At 60.9% G+C, this 13,376-nt stretch overlaps 1 protein-coding gene across 4 annotated transcripts in view; it reads left to right on the plus strand.

The window, feature by feature from the left end:
* Window positions 1-11,760, plus strand: part of TEAD4 (TEA domain transcription factor 4) — a 60,369-nt gene extending 48,609 nt beyond the window's left edge. For 2 of the 4 annotated variants that reach the window (XM_043881300.1, XM_043881298.1), the window contains 7 exons: window positions 1,088-1,131; window positions 1,534-1,589; window positions 3,768-3,889; window positions 5,125-5,298; window positions 9,161-9,301; window positions 10,100-10,252; window positions 11,475-11,760. In XM_043881300.1, coding sequence (XP_043737235.1) covers window positions 1,088-1,131; window positions 1,534-1,589; window positions 3,768-3,889; window positions 5,125-5,298; window positions 9,161-9,301; window positions 10,100-10,252; window positions 11,475-11,588 — 804 coding nt within the window. In that variant the 3' untranslated portion in view covers window positions 11,589-11,760. Of the gene's footprint in view, window positions 1-1,087; window positions 1,132-1,533; window positions 1,590-3,749; window positions 3,890-5,124; window positions 5,299-9,160; window positions 9,302-10,099; window positions 10,253-11,474 lie in introns of all 4 variants that reach the window. The other 2 variants (XM_043881299.1, XM_043881297.1) reach the window with 1 other exon arrangement.
* Window positions 11,761-13,376: the final 1,616 nt, after the last annotated feature.

Below are 13,376 nucleotides of genomic sequence, written 5' to 3' on the forward strand. Positions count from 1 at the left end.
GGAAGGAGGGACCAAGGACCGAGGGCCGTGCAGGTGTTGGAACCTCCCTCTGGGGGCCTTGGCAGGGACACAGGGCGAAGCCACGCCATCAGATGGGTGGCCTGGGGGCTCTGCAGAGTTGGCCTGGTTTCCTGATGGTGCTAGTGGTGAAGAACCCACCTGCCAAAGCAGGAGACATGAGAGACCTGGGTTTGATCCCTGGTGGGGGAAGATCCCCTGGAGGAGGGCATGGCAGCCCACTCCAGTATTCTTGCCTGGAGAATCCCATGGACCGAAGAGCCTGGCGGGCTACAGTTCATAGTAAAGAGTGGGACGCAACTGAAGCAGCTTGACACGCACACGTGCAGAAGAGGCAGCTGAGGCCCCAGGCTTTGGGGCAGCACTGGCCGGTCCCCAGTAACCCTGCCCCCACTTGGCCTCACCCCCATCCCCCTCAGGTGTTCCTCCCAGGTGGAGGCTGACGTCCAAGAACAAACTCTTGAATGTGAACTTCTTGGCCTGAGAACGGGTCTCTCGGCCACTCTAAGAACAGTCTAGAGAGGCCCCTCCTTCCCAGGGTGTGGCCGTATAGGGTTTTTCCTGGCTGTTGGGACTAATGCACCACCCCAGGCCCGAGAACAAGGGGCAGTCCGGGGAGCCTCTTGTCTAGCCGTTTTTCAGTGTCCAGAGGCCTCTAGTCCAGCATGGCATTGAGTAGATAGGACGACGGGACTTGAGGTGTGCCCACGTGACTTTGGGGGTGCTCAGACCTAAGCAGGATGCCTGGCTCCAGGACTGTTGGGGGCCATGCTTGGCACCGTCACAGAGGACTTATCTCTGAGGAAGGAGATGGGAGGAGCCGTGTCTGCAAGTTTGGGGGCTGCTCCTGGGAGCCCCTCACTGGAAGATGTTCCAGGGGCTGGGCTTCCTGGATGCATTCTCTGGGAGGCCATACTGCCTGGATGGAGGCAGGGGTGTTAACACCCTTCCCAGCCCCCAGGCCCAGGCTCCAGCCTCCCTTCCAGCTCTGAGGCCCCTGCCATGTCTGACTCCACAATGCTGGCCATGTCCACGGGGCTCTGCTGACCCTGTGCTTTTACCTCCTCAGTTTTGGCAAGGAGCTCTGCCGGGCCAAGCCGGAACGTCCCACGAGTGAGTATGGCTTCCGATTACACCCTGGGCTGCACTTGAGCCAGTGAACCATTCTGTTGACCCCGGCCGCAGGGTGGGTGGGTCACAGGGTGGAATCAGCCTTTCCGGGTGGCCCTGTGCTTATGGATGGGGCACCTGGGTGGCATTTGCTGAAGCCCCAGTCTGTCCTGGGTGGGGCAGGGCCTGAGCTCGGGACCCCGAGGGGAGGAGGCTGGCCTGAGTGGGAGGGAGGGAGTGATGGGTTTGCCCAACAGACATGCTGCTTCCGTGGGCCAGTCAGAATCCTGAGGGAGCAGGAGGCCAGAGTCCCCGACCCCCTAGGCTGCATCACAGACAGCCCAGGGGCCTGACTGAGGCTCCTAGGCTGCCCCGAGCTCACGTGTCCTCTCTCGTCTCCCGCAGTGTGAAACCTTTCTCCCAGCAAACCTACACTGTCCAGCCGTCACTGCCTCTGCCAGGTGGGTGGGCAGGGTCTGACTCCCTCCTGTGTCACACCCTGCGGCTCCTGTCCCGGTCCCAGGTCCCGACAGCTGGGCGCTCACGTCCCCTTAGACGCCATCCTGGTGCGCGCTCAGACTGTGCACCCCGTCTCCTGGCTGCACCCCGATCCTCTCCAGAGCCAAGACCCCTGTGTGCCCAGGGCTGCCCATCCTCCCAAGAGAGACTCAGGGCTGGCAGCGTTCAGTTCAAGGGGCATGGTGGGTGCCCCGGGCAGCTGCTCCACCTGCACATGCATCCCATCCAGTCTGGCTCTTGGGCTGGCCTCCCTCTGGGACACTGTAACCCTCTTCAAGACAGGGTTCCCGCAGAGCCTGGTGTTCCAGCCTGGAGCCCCCGGTCAGCAGAGGGAAGACTCCTGAGACGGGGCAGACTGGGCGGCACTCTGGCTGCTCACGTGACCAGCTTTGTCCTTGCCTCTTTCTCAGGAGGGTCCCTCCACCTGCCCCTCTGCAGGGCAAGATGGGATCCTCGCCCATGGCCACCTTTCCTGGTTTGGGATTGACTCCTGCCTGCATGCTGGCCTGGCTTTTCCTGCTCTGAGAGGAGCCCTGCCACCCTCCTAGGTTCTTGATGGCCACTTGGGGCCACTCCCACCTCCCTAATCTGTGTTTTCCCCTTTCTGCCCATCAGCTTCTCTTGGGCCCTACTCGTTCCTGCCTGGGTCACTGCCGTAGCCTCTTAACCAGCTTCCCCATCTGCAGCCACATCCTTGCTCTTCCACCCCATAACTTACCCATCATCTTTTTAAAGCGTCTTTCTCACTGCACTGCTTCCAGCTTAGACTCCATTAGAGGCTCCCCGGTGATTGTCACTCTCTGTGCACCCGGGCACCATCCCGGGCTGGTGTCTGTGTCTGTCCTCCATGTGTTGGGCCACGTCTAGTGTGCCCTCACCAGGCAGGACTCGGGAAGCTGCCCTGGGACAAGTGAATGAGGGATTCAGCTCAGGTGTCCAGTGTGTGAGCTGGTGTGTCCAGCGTGGTCCTCTGCCCACTCCTCTGCCACCCCCTCTCTGTCTCCTCCCTGGGCTCCTGACCCACCTGCCTTGGCTGCCTTCTCGTCCTCTCTGTCACCAAGTCCTGCAGTCTTGCTCCCTCCATGTCCCTCCTGTGTCCCCTCCTCTTCACTGCCCTCTTCTTGTCCCTCCTCGAGAAGAGCCCACGTGGCCCGTGTCCCTGGCCAGCCACGTCCCTGGCCAGCCTCGCCCCTGCCCAGTCCTTCCTCCACAAGGAACAAGATGTGCAGAAATGCTCAGCCAATCACTCCTTAGCCTTGCCTAGAATCCTCTGTCACCCTCCTGAGCTCAGGCTGATAACTGAACTCCTCACCCAGCAGCCTGGCCCCAACTCTCCAGCCTTGTTTCCGGCCCCCACACAAACCTGCTGGACGGAGCCTCCCAGCCCACTGAGAGTCCAACAGCCCCGTGCCCTCTGCCTGGAGCCCATTCCCCTGTCTCCGCTGCTGCCTCCTGCTCCTGCTGCATCACTTCTTTTTATTTTTTTATTAAGTTTATTTCTAATTGGAGGATAATTGCTTTACGATGTGTTAGTTTCTGCTTTACAACAGCGTGAATCAACCATAAGTATACATATATCCCCTGCCACCTGAGCCTCCCTCCCACCCCCGCTGCATAACCTCTTTAAGCATCACCTGCGGAAAGCCTTTCTGACCACCTCCAAGGTGGACCAGGAGCCCCCCTGCAGCGCTCAGTCTGTTTTCATCATGTTCATTGCTTCACTTAATCGCAAACCTGCATTCACTTCTGGGCCAGATGCTGTCCCAGGGGCTGGGCAGAGACTCGTGTCATTGTAGTCATTTGTCCAGTTATCTCCCTGGCTGGACCTGAAGCCCCTCTGGAGCAAGAACCAAGCAGTGCTTGCCCTGGAAGCCCTGGGTCCAGCAGGCATTCCCCGCGACCCCTGCCCCCAACCACTCCCATCCCCTTGCCCCCCTACCCCCAACCTGTCCCTGCCCAGCATCGTTTGCCCCCACCCCCACGCCTGCTGGGAGGCACACAGCAGGTCCCCCAGCCAGGTTCCGATGGGTCTGGGGGTCTGGGGGAGGCTGGTGTGGGGAGGCCGTGTGGGCCGGCTCCCATGTGCCGTCCACCGTGTGCAGGGTTTGAATCTCCGGCAGGACCTGCCCCATCGCCCTCTGCGCCCCCCGCGCCCCCATGGCAGGGCCGCAGCGTGGCCAGCTCCAAACTCTGGATGTTGGAGTTCTCTGCCTTCTTGGAGCGGCAGCAGGACCCCGATACGGTAGGTTCTGGCTTTTGCCAGATGGATTTTCTCCTGCCCCATCCTCCTTCCTGGAGGGTGCTGCTCCCCAGCCTCCTCCAGCTCTTATTTTACCTGCTCTGGCTTTCTCTCCCTGCCCTCTGCCCCGCTCTACCTTGGGACTAAATTTAGGCTCCCTGTTCCTTTTCATCCTTTCCTGGTTCACCCATCCTCCCCTTGCCTTCTTTCTCACTGGACCTTGTGTCTCTCCCTCCCCTAAGCCCTACCCTGGTCTCTGCGCCCCATCCTAGCCCCCAGTCCCTTCATGTCCTCCTTCCTCCCGCATAGTCACCTCTCCCTCTGAAGACACTGGTCCCAGCCCCACCCCAGGCTGCACTGCGCTGTCCCCTGTGGCTCCAAGGAGCCGCCTGTCTGCCCCACATCCTCGGGGTCACCAGCAGGAGCATCAGCCCACCTCCACCTTGTCCCCTTCTGTGTCTCCATCCTGGGTGACCAGCGTCACCTGCGGAGTTCAGAGTAGCACCTGGCCAGGTGGACAGGAGACCAGAGCCGGGGAAACTTCATTGATCATTTCAGTTTAACACTTTTTTTTCTTAAATGCTAAGATTTCCCAAGGTCTTTATTTTTTTCTTTATTTATTTTAAGTTGGAGGATAATTGCTTTACCCTGTTGTGTTGGTTTCTGCCATACAACCATGTGGATCAGCCCATACGTATACATATATCCTCTCCCCTCCTGAGCCTCCCTCCTACACCCTCCCACTCCCAGTTTGACATTTAGAAGCTTATTTTTCAGGTGAGGAACTTGTTAGTCAGACAAACCCTTCCTTGGAAGCCCAGCACGTATTGTGAAAGAAGTGGATTTTCTTGGGTTGCAGCAAGGGATTCCCATGCCCCTACCATCAGTCCAAGCGGAGGAAGCACCCCTTTTCTGGTTCAATGGTCTTCCATCACACATGAGATTGAGGGGGTCCAAAGACAGAAATGACCCGCCTAAGGATGTTCAGTGACCGAGTCACGACTCAGAATAGTGCAAATAGCGACCAACACGTGCCGAGCTCCTCTGGGGAGCCGCCCGCCCCAGGCGTGGGATGCCTGTTTGCTCTGTGCTCAACCCTTCTTCCTGCTCCGTGTTCCCAGAGGGGAAACTGAGGCCCTGCCGTGGCATCCTTGCTCTGGGCCCCTGGCTGGGCGCAGCGCCCCAGGGCTGATCCGTCCGCCCCGCGGTCCCTCAGACCAGCACTCCTGTGCCCACAGTACAACAAGCACCTATTTGTGCACATTGGCCAGTCGAGCCCCAGCTACAGCGACCCCTACCTCGAAGCCGTGGACATCCACCAGATCTACGACAAGTTCCCCGAGAAGAAGGGCGGCCTCAAGGAGCTCTTTGAACGCGGACCCTCCAACGCCTTTTTCCTTGTGAAGTTCTGGGTAAGTCCCTCATGGCCTTGTCCTTCCTGCCCCAGCTCGTCGATGACCATCACTTGGCCCTTGGCTCATTTGCCCCGAGGGTGAAGCCTGACCAGGGAGGCCTGGCTGGCAGGAGGCACTGATGGGAACCCTGCCCTGGTCGGGGGAGATAGCAGCGTGGGGGCCCTTCTCACCAGACCTGCCTTCTTCCAGTTGGAGATAATATTCTGTGTTCTTCTAGCCACCCTCCAGATGAGAACCACCCTAGATCCCCATTTCATAGATGGGGAAACTGAGGCATGGAGTCAGCAAGGGCCTGGCTCTGAGACGCCCAGCCCCAGCGAGCCTGACTCCTGCAATCCTTCTTGTGATGGGCATGCTGGGGAAGGTCAGGGCTGTCGGGAGAAGGTCACCCTCATCGTGTTACTTTTATTAGCATGTTTCTTCTTCACCGGGCTTCCCAGGTAACACTAGTGGTAATGAACCCGCCTGCCAACGCAGGAGATGTAAGAGATGAGGGTTCAGTCCCTGGGTCAGGAAGATCCCCTGGAGGAGGAAATGGCAACCCACTCCTGTATCCTTGCCTAGAGAATCCCATGGACGGAGGAGCCTGGCCGGCTACAGTCCATGGGGTCACAAAGAGTCGGACACAACTGAGTGACTGAGCATGCATCCTTGCCGCCGTACTGAAGGGAGGTACAGTTGACAGCCTTGGTCCCTAGAGGGGAAACGGGCACAGAGAGCTGAAATGACCTGCCAGGGCCACCCAGTTCATAGTGGCAGCCCAGAGCTCAGACCCAGCTCTGGGAGTGTGCTTGTAACTACCGCCCTACATTTCCTGCTTTGCCGGGTGCCTGCTGCCTCCCGCAGGGCCCTGGTGCTCCCCCTGTCCTGGTGGAGAAGGCTCTGGATTGCCTAAACAGGGACCCCAGCCCCTAAGCGGGGGCAGGAAGAGAACAAACTTTGATGTGCATTCAGAGTCATTTTCTAGAGCCCAGACTTCGCTTCCAGGAGATGGTCGGGATGATCTCCTTCCTGCCTGGAGATCAGAGCTAGCAGGAGGTGGGGAGGAGCCAGAGTATCCTTCCCCAGTCTGGCCCATGGCCCTGGTCCTCTCCTTTCTTCTGACCCTGGAGGGGCTGGGGGCAGGGATGATGAAAGAAGAGGGGGTGGGGGCGGAGGTGCCAGGAAGTGTGAACGGGCAAGTTCCACTCTGGCCTCAGTGCCCCGTCTGCGGGCTGCATACACAGCCTGTGCTCTATGGACCCAACAGGATCTTGCGTTCTCAGCACCCTGGGGCGGTCACCACACAGGACTGGGGGCGGACTACCAGCGAGCCCTCCAGTGTGTAAGGAGAGCCAGGTGGGCAGCGGACAGCCTGGCTGGAGAGTTGCCTTCCCGGGAGTCTTGGCTGCTCTGGGCCCTGTTTCTCCACCTGCAGAGTCAGCTCTTGGTTCTTGAGGGCGTGTGAGAGGCTGTGTGTCTGAGGACCCCACCATGTGCGGTCAGCTGACGGTGAAGGGGGCCGTGTGCCTGCCTCCTGTCCCCAGCCTGAGCCCTGAAGGCCAGAGGCTTGGGCAGGGTGAGGGTGGGTGAAATCGGAGCTGGGGACGGGGCAGCGGGCCGGGGAGGCGGGGGGCGGGGGGGGCTTGTCGGTGGCTGGGACACCTCAGCCGCCATCTGGTCCTTCTCCTCCTGTGTGGGGAAGGCAGAGGCGCCAGGGAAGGTCAGACCTGTGATGTGGGGAAGGCAGTTCTCCTGCTTGCTAACCATGGGACTCGGGGTCCTCCTGGGCAGCCCCAGACCACAGCCATCCGGAACCCTCTACTGTGCCCTGGCCTGGAGCTGGCGGGGGATGGGCCACACATTTAGGCAGGGACACGGCTGGCCAAGGACTTGGTGAGCCCCCTCCCCACCCCCAGCCTCCTTTTTCCTGCCTGGTGGTTTTCTCATCCGGCCCCAGGCCCTGGGCACGCAGGCAGTGGGGTGGGTCAGAGAGCACTTGGAGTGGGAGGAAGGGGGACTCTGATGTCCCCAGCTTGGCCTCCCGGCCCCTCCTGCCAAGTTGCTGCCCTCACTGGTGGAGGGTAGGGAATGAGTGGTCGGCTCGCGTCCGCCAGGGCTCGTCGGTTGCAGCTGGCAGGGGCATCGGCACAGGAGGGGTTCAGGGGGTCAGGCTGGGCCCTGTGCATGTGAGATATGGGGGCTGAGAGGCCAGCGCCCCGCCCTCCTCCCCCAGGACCTGTGAGATCAGCAGAGTCCTCCTCTGTCCGTCGGCGGAGGGAGAGGGGCCTCCTGGACACCAATGGCTGTTAACTCTGGATTGAAAAGGCCGGGCCGAGCTGGCTGGGAGGACAGGGCCCCAGCTCCTCCTCCGTGGCAGGGCCCTGTCTCCCGGGCACATACCAGCGCGTGACAATGAATCTGAGCCCCCAGCCCCCTCGCCCGGCTGTCTCGGCTCATCTGTCAGCCACCCGATCCCCCACACCTGTTCCGGGCACAGCCTGTGAGCTGCCCACCGCGCCGCGGCTATGAATAGGGTGAGGGAGGGGAGCGAGGGGGCGCTGGGGTGGGGGGTGGGGTGCCTCTGAGGGTAACAGGGGGGCAGCTCTGCTCTCAGGCTGGGAGGGTGGAGACGCCAAGCTTGTGTGGGCGCGGGGCTCAGAGTGGGGGTACACGGTGGACAGGAAACCCTGCAGTGGGGCTGTCGAGGGGGTGGGATCGTAGTTAGGACGTCACAGAGGATGCTGTGTGGCTGTCGCCGGCTGGGGTCCCCGGGGGTAGATTCTGGGGCAGACTCTGGACCTTCACTTGTGGGACTTCCCTTTTTGCATGCCGGATCTTAGTTCCTAGACCAGGGGTCGAACCCCGGCCCTCTGCAGTGGAAGCACAGAGTCCTAACCCCTGGACCGCCAGGGAAGTCCTTATGGAATTGTATCTCTGCTCCATCTCCTTCTCTCTCTCTCAACTGTTAGCTCACCTGTTCTCGCTGCTCCCCCCAATCCCCCAAGTCACACACGCACACACTCCTTGAGGGCAGAGACTATGACGCAGCCTCTTCCCTTCCATCTTGGCTGTTCTGGGCCAGGCAGGATGCATGGGTGACTGAAAGGCCAGGCGAGTGGGAGGTGATGCCAGAAGACCCGGGAGCGTCTTTGGGCTGGGGTGGGGCTGCAGTTCTGAGGACTGGCAGGTGCAGGAAGCGTAGGTGCCCTCCTTGTGACTACAGGACCGCTCCTCGCCCAGAGCCACCGTGCGGGGGCAGGCTCAGACAGCCATGTGCCACATTCTGTTAGGCACACACCCTGCGCCTGGCCGGGCCCTGGGAGAGCTTGGTTCCTGCCTCCGGGGTCTTCACTGTCCGGAAGGGGCAAGGCCAGGCCCTGCCAACCCGGTGGTGGTCGCGTTTTAAAGGGGTTCTGCATGAGGGTGCCAAGACCTCTCAGAGCAGTTTAGAGGAGGGGCCGAGCAGAAGGGGGCTGGTGTTGGGGAGACTGGTCTGGAGGCAGACTGAGATGCATAAGTCTAGGGTAGCTGGGCTCATGGGGCCACAGAGATGGCGAGGGGCCGGCCCCCCAGAGCCATTGCTGAAAGGCACCGGCAGGGTCTCGTTGCGCTGCAGGCCAATGTGAGGTCTCGTCTGCTGGGCGGTGGGTACTTGGTGGGCAGCAGGGACCAGGCTCTTGCCATTGTTTCTGTCGCACAGCCTGACTTTACCCCAGGCCTGCGTGTGAACAGACAGGGACGCTTTCTGAGGTCCTACATCCATGTTCTCTCTGAGTGTCCCCCACCTCGATGGTGTCCTGGCCCTGGGACCTGGGCCGTGACCCCCAACAGGGCCCCTCTGAGTCACCACCCCACCCTTGCCCTTGTCTCCCTCCAGGCAGACCTCAACACCAACATGGAGGACGAGGGCAGCTCCTTCTACGGGGTGTCCAGCCAGTACGAGAGCCCTGAGAACATGATCATCACCTGCTCCACCAAGGTGTGCTCCTTCGGCAAGCAGGTGGTGGAGAAAGTGGAGGTAGGCCACGCTGCCCACCTGGGCTCCGGCCCCTCACGCACACACACACACACACCCTCCGCCCCCAGCTGGGCTTCTCACCTCTTTCCCCAGATTTGCCTGAATTAAGGCAGTCTCACCCTCACCTCGTCCTTATCACTGACAACCTACCTCACGCCCAACACGAGCCGGGGGGGGTGAGAGGCCAGCCACCCCCCCATCCTGGTGGTTCTCACCTGCTGTACATCAGGTCTTGGGGGGCCAACACCCTGGCCCTGAGTCCCCCACAGCGCTTAACCCCAGACCTCTCCCACCTGCGGTGCTGTCTGGGCAAGTCGCAGTCTCTGAAAAGCTCTTCAAGTTATTTCCAGTGAAGTTTTAGTTTGAGATAATTGTGATCCATGTGCAACTGTAATCCCTTTGCTAGCCCCCTCTTGCCTAGTAGAGTGGATGAAGCATTAGCCCCCTGAAGCTGACTCTGATGCAGCCCACATGCTCAGCTGTGTGCCTGAGTGTGCACAGATGTGTAGATGCACATACATGACGGATCCGTGGCCACAAGGTCCCTGTGACCCTGCCCCTGTGTGCGGCCAGAACTGAGCTGTCACTCTGTCCCCGCCTCCACATCTTTAAGCTCCTCCCTCAGATGCCCGGTGGGTGTCCGGGTCCCCAGGGGAGGTGGGGGTCTGTCTCCAGGGACCCCGGGGCTCAGCCCCACCTTCCCACTTAAGCCCTAGTGGGTCGTGGGCCTTCCTCAGGGAGCTGTCGGGCTGGAGGTGGGCAGCAGCCTTCTAAGTCCCGCTGTCCCCGGCCCCACAGACCGAGTACGCGCGCTACGAGAACGGCCACTACTGCTACCGCATCCACCGCTCCCCGCTCTGTGAGTACATGATCAACTTCATCCACAAGCTGAAGCACCTGCCTGAGAAGTACATGATGAACAGTGTGCTGGAGAACTTCACCATCCTGCAGGTGTGTGTGTGCGGGTGTGTGTGCAGGTGTGGGGGAAGGGGGGAAGGCAGGTGTGGGGAGACAGGTGTGTGATGTGTGTAGGTGTGGGGGGACAGGTGTGTGGTGTGTGCAGGTGTGGGGGGACAGGTGTGTGGTGTGTGCAGGTGTGGGGGGACAGGCAGGTGTGTGTGTGTGGGGAAGGTGTGTGGTGTGTGCAGGTGTGTGTGCAGATGTGGGGGGACAGGTGTGTGATATGGGTAGGTGTGGGGGGACAGGTGTGTGTGTGTGCAGGTGTGGGGGGACAGGTGTGTGATGTGTGTAGGTGTGGGGGACAGGTGTGTGGTGTGTGCAGGTGTGAGGCAGGTGTGGGGGGACAGGCAGGTGTGTGTGTGTGGGGAAGGTGTGTGGTGTGTGCAGGTGTGTGTGCAGATGTGGGGGGACAGGTGTGTGATATGGGTAAGTGGGGGGAAGGTGTGTGGTGTGTGCAGGTGTGAAGGCTGGTGTGGGGGGAAGGTGTGTGGTGTGTGCAGATGTGGGGGGACAGGTGTGTGATATGGGTAGGTGGGGGGAAGGTGTGTGGTGTGTGCAGGTGTGTGTGCAGATGTCGGGGGACAGGTGTGTGATGTGGGTAGGTGTGGGGGGAAGGTGTGTGGTGTGTGCAGATGTGGGGGGAAGGTGTGTGGTGTGTGCAGGTGTGGGGGAAAGGTGTGTGGTGTGTGCAGGTGTGTGTGCAGATGTGGGGGGACAGGTGTGTGATGTGGGTAGGTGTGTGGGAAGGTGTGTGGTGTGTGCAGGTGTGAAGGCAGGTGTGGGGGGAAGGTGTGTGGTGTGTGCAGATGTGGGGGGACAGGTGTGTGATGTGGGTAGGTGTGTGGGAAGGTGTGTGGTGTGTGCAGGTGTGAAGGCAAGTGTGGGGGGAAGGTGTGTGGTGTGTGCAGATGTGGGGGGACAGGTGTGTGATGTGGGTAGGTGTGTGGGAAGGTGTGTGGTGTGTGCAGGTGTGAAGGCAAGTGTGGGGGGAAGGTGTGTGGTGTGTGCAGGTGTGTGTGCAGGTGTGGGGGGACAGGCAGGTGTGTGTGTGGGGGGAAGGTGTGTGTGCAGATGTGGGGCGACAGGTGTGTGATGTGGGTAGGTGTGAGGAGACAGGTGTGTGGTGTGTGCAGGTGTAGGGGCAGGGGTGGGCGGTGGGCGGGGCAGACGGCACGCTGTGTCCTGAGGCCCATCCCCTCCCCGCCCCCCGCAGGTGGTCACCAACAGAGACACCCAGGAGACCCTGCTGTGCGTGGCGTACGTCTTCGAGGTGTCGGCCAGCGAGCACGGGGCTCAGCACCACATCTACCGGCTGGTGAAGGAGTAGAGACCAGGGACCGGGAGGGGGTGACGTCACGTGTGCAGGGACGAGGGGAGGGGCCCCACAGGGGCAGCCCCCCGCAGCACCGAGAGTTGAGGTGGTGACTCTTCTGCCCAGGAGCAAACTCTGCCTGAACCCGCAATTGCCCAAGCCCAATAAACCCCAGCTCTTGCGTCTTCAGAGGCCCCGTCTGGCTGCGCGAGCCCCGGGAGGGCCGAGGGAGAAGGGGCCGGACGCCGCCGCGGGCGCGGCTGTGAAGCCAGGGCTCCGTGGACTCGGCCAGGACGGTCGCCAGCTGCCGACGCTCAAGATGGCATGTCCCCGAGCTGCCCTGGAGCCCTGCCCCCGGCTCGGGCCACACTGGGAGGCCTGGGGACAGGCGCGGGTCCCAGCCTGTGCGTCCTGTGCGGGCCCCTCGGCCACGGGGCGCGATGCGTCTGCCCCCTTCCCCCACCGCCTCTGCGGCTGCTCCCGTGAACAGCCGATGGGGAGGCCGGCCCAGCTCAGGGGAGGGTTTCAGGTGTGGAGGTTAGACAGGGGCAAGCAGAGCTCTTTAGCTCCAGTGGACGTGAAGTCTCTGGCCATGCCAGCTGCTCGGGGGGTGAGTTCCAAGGGGCCTCAGGTCAGGGGAGCCCAAGACAGCGAGGGTGGGAGTGCTGGGCCCCTTCTGAGTGTGGGTGGGGGCCCTGGGGGCCCTTGGCGTCCTCTTCGGTGGTGAAGGCCAAGAACGTTGGTACGAGGCCCGCGGTGCGCTCATGGTCTCTGAGACCATGCCGTCGGTATGCCTTGCCATCTCACAGCAAGCGCCTCCCAGCCAGGAAGCCTGCTGGGTGGTGACCACCTTGGAGCAGCCGGGCGACCACCCCCTCCCTGGGCGGAAGGTTCTGTGCCCCCTGGGGATGGAGGTGGGGTGGGAGTGGAGCCCACCCTGGGCCTGGAGGGGACCCCTCAGCTGAGGGAAGTTCCCTGGTCTTTTCCTCCTGGCAACTGGCCTCAGTCCTAGGGCTCCCCGCTGCCCGCCCTGTCTCAGCGTGTGTGTCCTTTCCTGCCTGTAAAGGGGGGCGGCCTTAGTGAGGAGGACGTGTCTGTATAGTGCCTGATGCAAGGCGCACTAAATAGATAAAAAGTTGTTACCATCCTCTTACCCTTCCTGGCCCTTGGGATGCCGGGAACTGGCTCTTTGCTGCCATCTAGTGGCTATTTGCTATCATCTTCCCTAATAGAGAACCTCACTTCCAGGAGCCTGGAGCCCAAGGGGAACAAGAGTTAACTGCAGGAGTTTTGTGTGCTGATCTCTCAGGGACGTGTGTGGGGATATGAAGTGAATAAGATGGTGTTGAGGAGGTGTTGTGTAGTTAGGAGCCAGGGCTCTGGAGTCAGCGGCTAGGGTTGGAATCCTGGTGCTCAGCTTCGGACTAGTGTGGCCTTGGGGAGGTGACCTAATTTCACTGTGCCTCAGTTTCCCCATCTGTACAATGGGTATAACAATAGTACCTACCTCGTATATGTAGAGTGCCTAGCGTGGTGCCAAGCACACGAGTGTGTGCCGTGAGTATGCATTATTATTAATAGCACTGACTCCTTGCAGTCTGAGGAGTCAGCTTTGGAAACTCTTAAGTGGGGGTGGGCTGGTCCTCAGAGCAACTGGAATTCAGAGGTGGGAGGGGGTGGGGCGTGGAAGGTTCAGGGAAGAGGCGGAAATTGAGAGGGGCTGCTTCTTGAAAGAGAGGCACTGCCTAGATAAACAGCTTGAAGAGGCAGTCTGCTGGCAGCTCTGGACAGGGCAGGCGGACC

The sequence above is a fragment of the Cervus elaphus genome, chromosome 22 (genome assembly GCF_910594005.1).
Source record: "Cervus elaphus chromosome 22, mCerEla1.1, whole genome shotgun sequence".
Lineage (NCBI taxonomy): Eukaryota > Metazoa > Chordata > Mammalia > Artiodactyla > Cervidae > Cervus > Cervus elaphus.